This window comes from Lagopus muta, chromosome 12 (assembly GCF_023343835.1).
Source record: "Lagopus muta isolate bLagMut1 chromosome 12, bLagMut1 primary, whole genome shotgun sequence".
NCBI classification, from domain to species: Eukaryota; Metazoa; Chordata; class Aves; order Galliformes; family Phasianidae; genus Lagopus; species Lagopus muta.
The window spans coordinates 16,190,444-16,204,435 of NC_064444.1; the positions used below are offsets into that span (position 1 = coordinate 16,190,444).

The 13,992-nt window shown below is 37.2% G+C and overlaps 1 protein-coding gene across 1 annotated transcript in view; it reads left to right on the plus strand.

Moving 5' to 3' along the window:
* SLC6A2 (solute carrier family 6 member 2) overlaps positions 1–13,992 on the plus strand; it is a 62,135-nt gene that overhangs the window by 39,947 nt on the left and 8,196 nt on the right. Inside the window, exons 7-12 of the mRNA XM_048958632.1 lie at positions 790–914; positions 1,644–1,756; positions 4,537–4,665; positions 7,054–7,153; positions 10,155–10,255; positions 13,153–13,320. Of these exons, the coding sequence (XP_048814589.1) occupies positions 790–914; positions 1,644–1,756; positions 4,537–4,665; positions 7,054–7,153; positions 10,155–10,255; positions 13,153–13,320 (736 nt within the window). The remainder of the gene's footprint in view (positions 1–789; positions 915–1,643; positions 1,757–4,536; positions 4,666–7,053; positions 7,154–10,154; positions 10,256–13,152; positions 13,321–13,992) is intronic.

Consider the following 13,992-nt stretch of genomic DNA (forward strand, 5'->3'; position numbering starts at 1 on the left):
TACTGATGAAAGGAAATATTTACTTTCTGCTTATTGAAGCACAGTTTGGCATCACTAATGTTCACAGAGATATTCCCTCTATTCTAAAGGTCACGTGCAGCAGGCAGCTACTTATCAGCCATCCTGCAGGTTAGGGAGGCACCTACATTAGAGACCATGGCCAGACTTTCCTCAAGCTATGTTTGGTGATAGGGGCTGTTAATACAAAGGAAAACACATGTCTGTCATAAATACTGTGGCAGATTGAAAATATGATGGCTTTGCTTCAAGAGCCAATTTGGTTTAAAGGTTAAATATTGTACAAATTGATTTAAAAAGTGAGTTGTGGGCTTGTTTTTTAAACGCCTAGCCAGCTTCATAGATGAAGGGGCCTCCTTACAACAGACAACTATCATTAATCTGAGTGGTAGCACAGCTTGCTAAAACTGCACTGGAGTTATCTGAAAATGTTCCTGCATATCCGCTCACATGAATTGCTTCTGACTATTTCAAGTATTCCCTAATGAGGCTCTCTCAGGGTACTTTTTTCCTATAGTATGGCTACCAGGATGATGAATTTATCCTTGGTATCATAATATAGCTTTACTGATTTTCTTTTTGAGCAGAAGTCAGCGTTAAAACAAATTAGGAAACAGAAGTAGGTCATTTCGTAGCGTAGTATGCTGATATGAGCTCTTGATGTTCATAACAATTGCATAATTGGAAAGAGTCTTGTGAAACTGCTTTGTAACAATCCCCACCTTAATATTGTTTTCATTTCTACTGGGCTATTTTTCTTTCCATCATTAGGGATGCTTTGCTGACTAGTACCATTAACTGTGTCACAAGCTTCATCTCAGGATTTGCAATTTTCTCCATACTGGGCTATATGGCTCATGAGCACAAAGTTAAAATTGAGGATGTAGCCACTGAAGGTAAGAAGTGAATTTTACACTACTTTTAATCCTCCTTTTCATCCACCATTTCCTTGCAAATATGCTGATACTTGTTTCAAACAAGTGTTAAATCTCATGGAAGTGACCTGTGTGACATTACTTGGAACTAAAACTGTGTGTAGATGCATTGATGAAATGTGAAGTAAACTGTGTTGATTCATCTCAGCTCTGCTGCATTGAGGTTTCCTAGCACCTTGCCCATCACAAGTTCAGCAAACAGATTTACCACTGTATAGAATCATGGAGGAACGTTGCTCTTTAATGCTATAGGTAAATGTTTCGAGTGGTTCCGGTGAGGTTTGCTGTAGTCTTTTCACTTGTAACAGGTCATCCATGGTCTCATTTCCTACATCTCACTTATCGCATCCAAGAATTCTCTTGTCAAACAGCATAGTCTGCACCCACAAGGATCTTCTTCTAATACATAACCGAAAAATATCCAATAAGACTGTGAATGCCATAAAAGATTATTAAAAATGCAAAAAGAATGTAATGGATTTTATCTACAAAACTGTGATGAGTAAAATACTAATGTACTTTGGATATATTTCTTGCATAATGCAAGTTTTTGTTTTAACAGTTACTCAGAATTTGATGTGGACTGATGTAGGAGTCAACTTAGTCATACCTTATCTCATTAAAATGCACACTATTATGAAGTTAAGAGACATATTTTTGTATTACTTCTCTTTTTCCTTTCTATTTCAGGAGCAGGTTTAGTTTTCATCCTCTATCCAGAGGCAATTTCAACTCTCTCGGGATCTACATTTTGGGCTGTGGTATTCTTCATCATGCTCCTTACTCTTGGCATTGATAGTTCTGTGAGTATTTTTTCCTTCTAGCCTTGACCATTCTCCTTTACAGTTGTAACAGCAAAAGTATCTACCTGAAAGACCCGTTTTGTTGCTTTTCAAATAAACACTGGGTACCCTCCCTGAATCTGCTTTCAGTCACAGCCAACATACCAATGGCATTACTCCTTGCAGTATATTTAATTAAAGGCTCACAATATTGAAAAGGTTTAGGAAGAGATAAAAGTAACTTACAAGCCAGAAAGCTCATCGCTTCTTTTTTATGACCTTTGAGAAGGGCTGTTCATCAATATTTATTACTATTCCAAGGTATGACCCAACATCGCTGCTATGAACAACTACTACTACGAACCTGCAATGAGATTTTGGACTCTACTTATAAGATACAAGCTGCAGTGTGGCACTGAGGAGTTTCTAGAAGAGATTTTCACATGCGCTCAATTGCACTCATCTGCTAAAAACAATGTCTGATGCTGGCCTGTTTTATTTATTTTTTCCTAAAAGCAGTAATACAGAATTTCCTGTAAATTTAATCAGAATAATTGTATCAGAATATTTCCATGGCAGTTTGATTTCATTATCTTACTATATAAATTCTAACTAATATAAAATGAAGACTGAGAAATACTGAAACACCTGTTTTTACAGTGAGAAAATAAGAATCAGTAACTAGGAATGACAAAATATGCAGATAAATTCAGTATTGAGTTCAACTTCCCAGCTGTTGCTCAACACTGAAGGAGTACATTTGACCTTTCTACAATATGCCTTACACTGTACCGTGATACTCACAATCACAGAAACTTCAGCCTTGCAGAAATTACCCCAAAGGCCTGAAATCTACATCCTGACTCAGAAGTTTCAGCCCAGATTATATCTGGTTGTGCAGCTTAGTCATTTTTTGTGTAGAATTAAGTGTGAAGGATGGAAAGAAAAGATTCAGGTCAATGGAAAGACACGAATGACAGTGCAGAACTGGGAGAAGAAAAAGATCCACGTTTAGATCTAAAATAGTTAATTGTGCAACAGTGGTAAATTTAAGACAATATCTGGAAACATTTGAGTGACAAAGACAAGGCTTTAGATTGTAGAACACACTTTTCCTGCAGTCACATAAAGCTCTTTCTTATGAAGTTAAATAAAACACTACGTGCTGTTAAACCATGGTCAGATTTTGCTCTTTTAATATATAACTGGAGGAGGAAACAAGGAGCAAGGATGCACTTGTTAATGCTTTGTTCAGGAGTATTTTTAATCACCATTACTGAAGAAAACTCAGATTGTCCAGTATCTTTTATCGTGGTCTTTTCAACTCTCTCCCTGATCAAGTACCTTGAGGGGAAAATTAAAAATTTTGAAGATAAAAATCAAAGAATCCCAAAGCTGTAGTTGAATAATTATATACAAACAGTTTTATAGGCATATAAACCTGCACTGGCACAGAAATATACAGCCATCTGTACAAAAACGGCACTGTCAAAATGTTTAAGCAAAGAGAAATCTGATCATGCAGGTTTTAGCAAGAAACAATGAAAGGAGAAGAAATGGAACAAATGTTTGCAAACACTTTTTGGAGTATGTATCTAGCTTGACATGGGAGATTAACAAATGGAATAAACAGTGACACATTAAGAATTGGTCCTTAGCCAAAATAATACAAACCATCTTTTTCCACTTCAACTTTTCCACTGTCATTATAGCATCAACACAGTAACAATTTCTAAGCACATCAAATAATACCTCCTCTTAACTGCACAACACTCACTGATGCCCCCAGAGATTAGGAAGCACAAACCCACACCAGGTTTTGCAACACTTTTTGTGAACATTAATTATTTTTGGAAAAAAGCTTCACTGCCCTCAGCAACTTGGCTGACTGAAATCATCCATATACTAGAGAGACAGCTCTGCTACTATTGGAACCAGAGATGCTGATTTCACCACATTATTACCAAAGGAATCTTAAGGAAAGCGGCGGATTGTGTCAATACTTCTTGACTCCTATATTGCACAAAGCACTCCAGGGTTTGCCATGATCTTTTGACATCAGAAAACACACAGCATCCAGCCTCCTCAAAAAATGATGAAGTATTAAATAAATGCATCATGACAGGAAAGAGGAATTAATTTCCCCATAGCTTCTCTGTGGAGAAGGGGCAGAATTCTTTTCTTAGTGGAAAGAAAATTCACAGCTACCTATATAACACAGCAATTGCAATGAAAACTTGGAAAGATATTTTCCAAATCAAGCTCAGAATTGACTTCTAGGAAACAAAATAATTTCATATTATCAACAGAAAAATAAGATCAAACTTCTTATATAGTGAGCCTTCCTAAACATTTCTGTCTAATTGGATTTGATTAATCAATGGCTAAACTCAGTCTGTGTTCAGTGCCTTTTTCCTGGGTGTGAACTGCATCTTTCTCTGTACACAAAAAAATCTCTTAAGTAATTTAACTTCTTAAGATAAAACTTCTTCCTGAGCATTATTAAATGGATACTATTTTTCCCAAAGTAGCACCTTGCTATCTTCTTATCCTGATGGAGAGAGCAAATTGTCAGCAGAGGGTATGGGAAATCAAGCCAGCAAGCATGGCATTGAATGCTCAATTCCCTCACTCAGTTCTCTACCTATGACAATAGATTCTACCTCAGAAGGCCAGTGATGTGCGTATGAAATGTCAGAAATCATGCAGTGGTTGGGAGTTCATTACACAAGCTATTTACAGTCTTTGTGCATAAAACTTTTCGGTACTATTTAACCAGAGCTTCTGCCTTCCCTTCCTAGATGGGTGGAATGGAGGCTGTCATCACTGGCCTGGCAGATGATTTCCATATTCTGAAGCAGCACAGAAAGCTCTTCACCTTTGGAGTTTCATTTGGCACTTTCCTTCTTGCCCTTTTTTGCATCACCAATGTAAGTACAACAACAGTTTCCATCACAAGATACCTCAAAAATAGGGTTAACCTCACCAGATGGAAATAGAGAGGCTCAGGTGACTGTAATCTAGTTATAGACAAATTTTAATTCTTAAACAACCTCACGGCCACAGTATTATTATTAGCCTTACCTACATGATAATTCTCTGCTCTTTTTAGATAAGATTATTAGCTATCAACTAGACCTACAAGCCTCTACTCCAAGGAAACTTTTGTGCTCCTAGTGTTATGTGGGGCTTTAAATGGAATTACATTGAGCAATTAGTTCCAATCCGAGGAATTAAAGATTTCAAGTAACCGGTCCATCAGATATTTGGTTATTGGATTTTTGGGTTCTTTTGGTTGGTTTGGTTTTTTTTTAAGCAAATCAGAAGCATTTACTTCACATGAGACCAATTTGGAGCAGTGATGTCCTTAGCCTTGTGAGTTTCTTAATGTTTTTCAATCTAAACTCTTATGCTTAACCTATGCTTAACACCATACAAATCATACAGACTACTGAATGTTCAGCTGTAGTTTTCACCACCATTACTCTGAGGATTTTTTTCTCTTGAATGCTTTGCTTCACCAGGCTTTTGACAATGTACTAGGTTGGATGACCTTCAGTGAGAACACCTTATGATTTTTGCCAAAAAAAGAAAAACATTCTGTAAGCAAGATGTCAAGACTACCAAAAAACAAGTGAGATGTGAGGTAGCCACAGTGAAAACAGATGTGCTGAACTTCTCTCCCTTCATGGAAACAGTCTCCAGATCAATTGTTAGAACTATTGAGATGGCATTCGTGTATAACAAACCAAGATCTATTTATGCTAAAAAATACCCCAACATTTCCAACCTTATTATATCAGTCCTTTTACTATCATGCTACCTCTTATTGTTAACTAAAGACTTGATTGCATTCTTCTTCATCCTAAATTGCAACTGAGAAGAAACTTCTTTTCAGTACAAACTTAGTGGCTGGAAACACAGACAGGTGCCAACAGGTGCAACCCCACTGTCTTCAAGCAGGCTAAAGCAGCTCAAGATGACAATCTGGCTCTAGCTGTCACATTATGACACCTGCTTGGAATTAAGATCTCTCCACCAAATGGAATGCACTAAGCTGCCCAGGCTTGTCCAAATGCAATGGTGTGCATAACTGAAGACTATTTCTAATGTGTACAAGCTACTGAGAAAAACCCTTGTGATAACATCACATTGTTTGATTTCATCCTCTGGAAATTTGAGGCTGTATCCTCAAAACATGTTTCTAACAAAACTGTTATTCACTTTGCTAAGCTTTGATAGCAAAGGCATTCATTTAGAGCAAGTGTAGAACAAAAACAAGAGGTCAAACTGAAATGCCATTGAATAAGCATTTTCTAACACAGCAATCAAAGTTCATTCAGTTTCCCAACATCGCCACAGAATTAAAAAAACTAGACAAGGCCTAAGTACTGTTTAACCCTCAATTCTGAACAGGTGTAGGCAACTTAAATTTGATTGTGAAAAAAAGACTTTAACAGAAATATACTGTGAAATGAAAATTTTTAGTAGCTTATATTTGACAAAGTATGTTCAGTTGAATTCTGAATCCTGTTGAAACAAGTAAACATACCATGCTTTTCCACTCCTCTTTCACTCAATGAGCTGTAATTTGAACAAATTTGTACCAGTTTGTAGATCAAGAAAAAAAGTTGTCAAATTGCAACTTCAAAATTAAAAATAAAATCAACGGAATGAGTTTAGTAACTGCCATTGCAGTTCTCAGCCACAAGCCACTGAAGAGCCAAAACATTCTGCAGTACAGGAAGATGAGCTGGGCTGCTCTCCCCACTTGGGGGGGAGCTTGCCAATGAAATTGCAGGGAAATCACACGGCTCAAAGCTGCTCCCACAGGCTTAGCGTGCAACTGCTCCCTTCACAGGTGTTGTGGAAAAGAGATATCAATCTAACACAGATTCATTGGACTACAGCCCTTGGGAACAAAGTGAGCAATAATACCTTGTGGAAACTCTTGCAGCACTCCATTCCTGCCCGTAATTTCATTAGGGGCTCAGATAGTCCTACAAACTGCTGAGCATTCCCTCAAACTCCACTCAAATGCCACAAAAAACACAGTGTTGAGCACAGTTTTTAATCATGTTGTACGAGGCTTCTCTTTCAGCAAGAACACGGGTGAAAGGGCAGTTCATTAAAAAGGTTTCAAGTCTGATTTCACTATGCTGTATGTACACATGCACCCATGTCTGCAGTACCAGTACTAAAATGCTTGGGTTAAGAGATTTTAAGTAGAGCAGATTTCTGTTAACTTGTTACTGAAGTACTGAAATTACTCCACTTGTAACTTTGGTTTATTGCATCTTTTAACTCCCGCATGCTAGGGTGGAATTTATGTGCTCACGCTTCTGGACACATTTGCAGCTGGGACTTCAATATTGTTTGCTGTTTTAATGGAGGCTATTGGAGTTTCCTGGTTTTATGGTAAGAAATTAATTTTACTGTCAACAGCACTGTAAATATTTTGGAAATGTGATTTAGAGGAGCCCCTCCTTTGGATGGATAAGAGAAATACATTCTGGAGCGCAGTATTAATCACAAACTTGTCATGAGCTCTATAACCCATCTAAGACTGAAAATCTTGTATCATACCTAAGTCAACTTATTTCAACAGTCCAAACTATCAGCTGAAGATAAAATTTCTTGATGCTAGATTGATTTTCCTAAACAGTTATTTTTCCTCCTTTTTTTCACTCAGTGAAGTCTCTATTGAACTAGCTGCCCTGATTCCTAGTAAGGTTGCTCTAGACCTGAAAGTCATATTTATTTCTATTCAGAGACAATGTTTATAGTTAATACGATTCAGATCTCAGCATGATCGTCCTCACTGCCATTTCCCTACCTCAGTTACTGATCTATCTCACCTATACTACACCACTATATTCTTCTAGTCATCCTCTTACAATTAAAAGCTGTTGACGTGTGCACGAAGCATTCATGTCTAAAGCTGTTCAACTAAAGCTTGAAAGCTTTTTCTTCAGTAAAAGTACTGACTTTGTCACCCAGTGTCACTGTGGAGCTAGCAGTTCTTACAGTGTTCTCTCAAAATACACGAGGACACAACAACTGTTTTTGTCCCTATAAAAAGAGCTGAATGCAGAAGAGTTAACTTAGCTTGGAAGCTGACACATGACAATATTGTTAGATTAGTAAAAGCAAGTTATTATCTGCCACTCTCAAACTAGGATTTATTGTGTTTTACAATAGCTAGGCTTTGGATGTGATTCCCAGGCTAAACCAAGCTCAGCCAGGCTTTGTGTAAACATTGCAACTTCTGCTCTTCACCATCCTTTCCCTTCTCCCTCCTGCCTCCCCCATAATCAAGAAAGCATCTATTCCTTTGTCTTAAGCAGCTGACAGATACTTTTACTGACACAATATGACCTGTTGCTTTATAACAAAGAACTCTTTGCAGCCCCAGGTCCTGTTTTTAAGACTTTGACTGATTAAATCTGGCATGGCCTCATCTACCTCTTTTTCCTGATAGACCCCAGTTGCCTTGATGACCCAGCAAAACATTAAGCCAGCCTGAAGGCAAGCACTGACATTTTGGCAGAGATAAAAACGTGGAAAATCTTACATTAAGTTCAAATTATTACTATGCTCGCTTATTGTGAAATCTGTTGCAAAATACACCTGAATGCATAAGGGAGAAGGGAAAGCAAGTTCATTTTAATACAAGGAATGTGTTAGTTGTAACTGTTACCATTTTTCCTCTTGTGCAAACCCGATATCATCATAGGTTCTAAACTAATTCAAAATTCCTTTTTTCTTACTACTTTCTTATTTCAGTGCAAGTTCACTTGATTTTTTAAATTCATTTAAATCAAATACATGAAATTCAAGGCATTACTATTAATTTTTACCTTCCAAATGAAAAATAATCATAAGCCAGGCTTGTGAAAGAAAACTACATAGGAATACAGAGTTAAACAAGACAAAAGCAGTAAATGCAACATAGAATGAATGCTTGTAAGGCTCTGATCATTTGCTGAAAGTATTTCACCACTTTCCGAAAACATGCCAATAAAATATTTCAGCTATGGCCACTGAAAAATTATATGGATTCAAAGAACACTAAAGACTGAAAAGCTGGCACTTGGTAGCTCTTCTCCCCTCTGGCCAGTACGTCACAGTTGCTGAAAATGTTATTGTGGTGACTCTGTTTCCCTACATTCGTGATGCAGTGAATCCCACTGCAGGTAGATACACAGTTGTGAATGGAGTGGTATTACAGATTTTTGCTGGCAAGTGTTGTGCACTACTTCATGCCTGCTAAATGTACTGAGTCTTGTAAAGAGACAGTATCAAGAGCTGCTGGTTTATTTTGTACATATTTACACTGAACAGAAGAAGCACCTGTCCAGTTCGTTGGAAAGGTGATAAAAATGAAATGACATTTGTCATTATGTAATTAAAAATCTGCAGCATTTAATGAAACACTGAAAAGTTAGTAAAGCATGCCACTAACCAGAACTAATACAACTTCCTTTGAAAAATTATGAATCATACAAATCTACATCAATATCAGAAAGCAGTTTGTGTAATATATATACACTCACAGTAGTGCTGAATAATTAGGTTACAATAGTCCACAACTATTACAAAAAATGTGTGAAGTCCATAAATCAAGTGCCAGATGTTTGTTAAGCTTATCTTTCCAACAGTAATGCTATTTGTGACAGACTGAGTGCTCACAGGTGCTTAATTCTTGGACAAAAGTAGGCTGCTCTGAAAGTAATGCCTCCTATTTGTTTCCATAGAAACTACAACAGACACAAAGAGCATAATAATGTAACTGGATAGAGCAAGTTCTCAGCTACAAAACACTATTTTTTCAGTATAGTCACCACCGTAGCCAGTTTGCATGGATGAGCTGATCAAGACAATTTTCATTTTGTGGAGGGAAAGCTATACGTGGCCACCCAGAAAATGGCTTATCCTTTATGTTGCAGTCATCACTGCTGAAATGCACACCACCACTGGTTGGTCTCCATAAACCTTCAGCAAGTGTTGATGAATGTCAATGAGGACCACTTTTTCTACACAGAAGAATTCAGTGACACACTTTCATTTCCTTCACGCTTCCATGCCAGATGCCATTCTGTCAGAGTGCCCCTCTGCTGCCATCTGTCACACAGCAGCAAGAAGTAACAGAATACTGGGAGGAAGGATCAGCTTCTTTTGCCATACCGCCATCATCTGCTGTGATGTTACGGGCCAACATAATAAACTAGGGGGCATTGGTTTCAGAGCAATCCTCATAGTAATATCAAAGATGCATCTATTCATTGAAAATCAATCAATTTAGTCTTGTACTTCTCTCTCATTTGGAAGTCTTTCTAAAATAAGATTGGTATTTTGGGATAGGCCAGCACCTCATCAGTTTAGATTAATGCCAGTCTGATCTCCACATCCCTTCTAGGTGTAGACAGATTCAGTGAAGATATCCAACAAATGATGGGCTTCAAGCCAGGCCTCTACTGGAGACTGTGCTGGAAGTTTGTTAGCCCTGCTTTTCTGTTGGTAAGTGTTGATTGTTATTTCATTATCAAATAACTGCCAGCATGTCTTTCTTAGAATATCCAATAGTTATCAGTCTGAGGTGATTCTTTTATGCCTGACACTCTCAGGGTGAATACAATTTAATTGCTTCTTCCCCTCAATGGCACAGGTTGTTTTTGTGCATAACATTTTGCTTGTTCAGGAGAAGCTAATTGTGGCTGTGGTCATCTTCTGTTCCCTCACTTCTTCAAGATGTAAATTAAGCAAGTTTTCTTAGAGAATACTGAAAACACAGCTAGATGCAGTGTGCTCCCAGCATCTATGGACAATAAAAACATATTTCTGTTGCAAAAATAAACTAGCCAGGGATAAGAGATTTTACTAGGGCAAAAGGCTGAGCATATGTGATGTACCTGAAGTCAACAATGTTGAACTTCCCTTACTACTAAAGCTTTACATAATTTTATTTCCTAATGATAGCAAAGTGCATCTGAATGTTCAGGTTCATCACCCCTCCCCATTCTCATTTCCGCTACTATGGATTTCAGTTTAAAACTGCAACCTCCTGTAGCTGGTCTCATCTTTGAAGCAGGATCAAAAGGGTAATCTCAAGAAAGTTCAATGCAGAAGACCTCAAAACTGTATGAAATTTTTAGTGAAATAGAAAAATAAAACCTTAATGAAATGACACTGTTTTATACCAAATCAAATCAGACTGGTTTTTTTGGAAGGCACCAATTTAAAAATGTTAAGAAAAATATTAAAATAGATTCACGCATAATTAAAGCAACCATTGCCAGCCTTCCCTAATTCCAGTAATAAGATGTTTTGCAGACTCTCCCTGGGGTTCTGTGCTTACTGAAACCACGTTCAATCTGCTTTTCCGTAATTCTGGCTCTGTTACTTATTTCTGTGCATTTGATCTTCAGCGCCAAGGCTCACTCATTCTGATTTTATTAGATATGTCAAATCTAACTTTTAATTTAAACTCTGTCTTTCCAAGAAGAGATGTATTGGGCATCAAGTTTGTTTCCAGACACTCAGGTTGATCAGGATTGCAGATCTTTTTCTTAAAGACAAATAATACAGCCTTTGCCTCCATGCGTTGAATCACCATAGACACAACTGTATATATTCATTTTCCCATCTTGACACCTGGCTACTGCAAATCTTTCACTCCTCCAGAAGTGAAGTATCATACCAACAGCTTAAAACCATCTACTAATGATAACATATAGCAGTTCAGGAAGATGAAAACACGTCAGAAGTTTTTACTTACTACTAGATTTCACTTCTCTCTTCTCAAGTATATATTACACATACCACTTCTTAAGATAGAGATCAGAGCAACATGCTCAGAAACACTGATTAAAAATCTCTGCATTTGTAATACATCTATTAGAGCACATCTTTCACTGGTAAATTATTTTATTGGAGGGCACCAGGATTCCCACCAAGATGGGATAAGACCTTAGAATAAGTCGCATGCAATTATACCCATTAATTATGTTGAGCAGATGTATTAATTATACCTTGTAAACCACTTGATCTGTAATGAAACAGTTGTGCTTTTCATTTAGGAAAAAAATATCCTGAAGTGTCAATATATCCTTTCTTTGCTCTGTGTAAAGTTCAGATTCAGAAATAATTGGTTTTGTGTTGGGATCATTTGCCGTGTGTATTTGTAAATCAAGACATCAGGGTGAATAGAATGAAAATTTGATCTTGCTATGATTTAAGGAGACTATTAATTGCATAAAAGCTTTATATTCTTAGAGCACTGTTATACAAGTTTACAAAAAACCAAAAACAATGTATATAGTTCATAACAAATTGGAGAAGACTATAAAATCATAAGACTGCAATATAATTATTCCTTTAACAATTCCATATTTTCCTACCACAACTTGTCCTTGTTTGTGATCGGTAGCATGCTACAAAAGTTTCCAACAATAAATACAGTTCTCCCTAAGAAAGGCAAGTTGGGGGTCATCCAGATAACTGGTGTGTGGAAACATCTCCTTGAAGCATTTTCTCCATGCAAACTGCTGCTGTGTATATCACAGCAAGGAAATCTCATAAGGAAATGAACATTTGTCTAGGAATTTTATACTGTTGGTTTCCTTTAACTCATACACTCCTTGCATAGCCTTTGAAATCCTAGGTTCAAAATTCTACAGCTTGAAACTGGACATGGAAGAGAACGTGCAGGCCCAATAAACCAAATCAAGGAACTCTGAGGAGTAGACAATCCATATGGATTTAACAAGAAAATAAAATGAAGGAAATAGGGTGGTACCTTAATCTTTCCTTCTCAGCCCTGGTGTTGGATAGGGTAGCAGCAGGAGGAAAAGAAACAACAAATGAGAGCAAATTAAAAAAACAAAACAACAACAACAACAAAAACAGGCAAACAAACAAAAACATAAAAATCGAACACCTTTGTCTTCCAGGCCTTAAGGCTGTATGGCATTTCCCTCACTAAATGAATTGTGCTGGAGTTTACGTCATGATTCTCACTGGAAAACAGGTATAAAACTCCTAAGAAAATAAAACCTCTGAGAAGCAGGAAAAACAAGAGATCCTGAAGAGGTTTTTCTTAATTACAGATTTTTGTTTTTATTCCTTGAACGCTAGTTTAAGTGAGGCCATAGTGGACAACAACTCAATCCTCCCCCTAAAAGATCCAGCAGTCAGTGTCCAGAGCAGCTGAAATGAACTGTTAATCTCAGCAAACGCAGCAAGAACTTCAACAGCGTAAGCAGTTAGAGGCACAAAATAAATAGGATGAAGGTAAATGGTGAAGCCAACTTTAAATACTCCTTAGGGTGCTTGCCTAATCAAACACACAAAATCTGTTTTCCACTAAGTTTCTTCATGTCTCAAAGCAATGGTTGATTTTATTTTTTCTCCCCTAGTTTGTTGTAATAGTCAGCATAATAAACTTCAAACCTCTGACCTATGATGACTACACCTTCCCTCTCTGGGCAAATCGCATTGGCTGGGGAATAGCATTATCTTCAATGATACTTGTGCCTGCCTATATTATCTATAAATTTGTGAATGTGCGTGGGACCTTTAAAGAAGTAAGTGAAATGCTAATAAAATGTCATTAAATGTTGCTCTGAAATGAAATGGCTGGATCTAATGTGACAGTTTGTTTCTCTTGCTCCCCAAACTTATTAGTTATGAGTGACCTTTTGGATTCAGTTTCTGATGCACTGGGGGTTTACTGCATCCTTTCCCTGTTTCTAGATAGAAATTTTCTTTACAGAAAGCATGATTTTTTAAAACTGATTTTTGATACCTGTAGTTAACCTGATTGATGAGAAAAAGTATTCCTCATTAACAAAAAACATACAAACTACTATCTTTATATTCGGTTCTAAGTTATAGTCTTCACATAGTTACAAACTAAACCATGTCCAAGGTATCACCCTATGCTGTGGTAGTGTTATAAACCATTATGTGCAAATATAGTTAACTCGGACCTCTCCTGTCATAGAGTCTACATCAGTCTCTAAACACAAATCTACATGCTGGGAAGGCAAGATGCATCCTCAAAATAGCTCCACATTCAGGATTGCCATTGATCACGTAATAAGCATCCAGCAATAACAGTAATAATGCTTTACTGGATCAGAGCAATAGATTCCACTTTGCCCCGTATTTTGTCTTTAACAGCAGCTACTTAGTATTTTAATTTCTGTCAGATATGTTCCCTTATCCTCTCTTTAGTGGAGTTGCTTCTATCTTTT